This window comes from Sinocyclocheilus grahami, unplaced genomic scaffold, assembly GCF_001515645.1.
Source record: "Sinocyclocheilus grahami isolate Dianchi unplaced genomic scaffold, SAMN03320097.WGS_v1.1 scaffold4521.1, whole genome shotgun sequence".
NCBI lineage: Eukaryota > Metazoa > Chordata > Actinopteri > Cypriniformes > Cyprinidae > Sinocyclocheilus > Sinocyclocheilus grahami.
Genome location: NW_015509441.1, coordinates 6,278 through 7,099, shown reverse-complemented (window position 1 = coordinate 7,099; position 822 = coordinate 6,278). Strand labels below are relative to the sequence as shown.

At 38.2% G+C, this 822-nt stretch overlaps 1 protein-coding gene across 1 annotated transcript in view; it reads right to left on the bottom strand.

The window, feature by feature from the left end:
* Positions 1 to 822, bottom strand: part of LOC107576872 (dedicator of cytokinesis protein 5-like) — a gene marked incomplete at its 5' end in the record, with an annotated part of 6,403 nt that continues 5,581 nt past the window's right edge. The window contains 3 exons of the mRNA XM_016262992.1: positions 1 to 15; positions 138 to 219; positions 466 to 623. Of these exons, the coding sequence (XP_016118478.1) occupies positions 1 to 15; positions 138 to 219; positions 466 to 623 (255 nt within the window). The remainder of the gene's footprint in view (positions 16 to 137; positions 220 to 465; positions 624 to 822) is intronic.

The window sequence follows — 822 nt, the reverse complement described above, 5'->3', positions numbered from 1 at the left end:
TCAAATAAATGCAGCCTTGGAGAGCATAAGAGACTTCTTTAAAAATCACTAAAAAATCTTACTGACCCCAAACTGTTGAACGGACATATATGGGACTATAAAAACCTGAGAAAAAGTATTCTTTTGATCTTTGTTACCGTGAAGAGTGCAGGAAGGTTGTTGAGTTTTTCGATCTCTTTCGGCATGCCTGTGCTGTCCCACCGTACCAGGAAGTTTTCACTTATAGAACAAGACAAAATGTGTCACAAATACGATTTATCTCTCCACTGAAACTGACACAAGCTCACTAGCTACTTACGGTGATATATACTGGTGTACTTCAGCTTTCAAAGAAATAAGCATTTACATATTTCAAACACTTCTTGTCAGGAATCCATATGTATAGGGTATTCTAGGGTATTTTTCTCCTTCTGCTTTTTAAAAAACATAGAGAAGAAAAAAAACTAAATAAAGAGACTGACTCACCTAATAAATTCAGATTTGTCAGGATCGTATAACGACATGAAGAGTTCAGCGTCCTCGCCGATGTTGCATACAAAGTTTCTGAGATTTATTTGAAGACTGTATGTGTGCACGCCGCTGAAGAGGGTCTGACGCCGCTTCTCCAGGTTCTGAAGCCGCATCTACCGAAAAAAAGACCACAAGTAGTGGACAGTTTGACTGAAGTTCTATAAAACCTTCAAAAACTGAAACAGTGCTGAAACAGTAGAGCATGGCACTATAACAATGCCAAGGTCATGGGTTCGATTAGCAGAGAATTCATGAACTAATAAACTGTACACCCTAAATGCAATGCAAGTTGCTTTAAATAAAAGTGTCTAC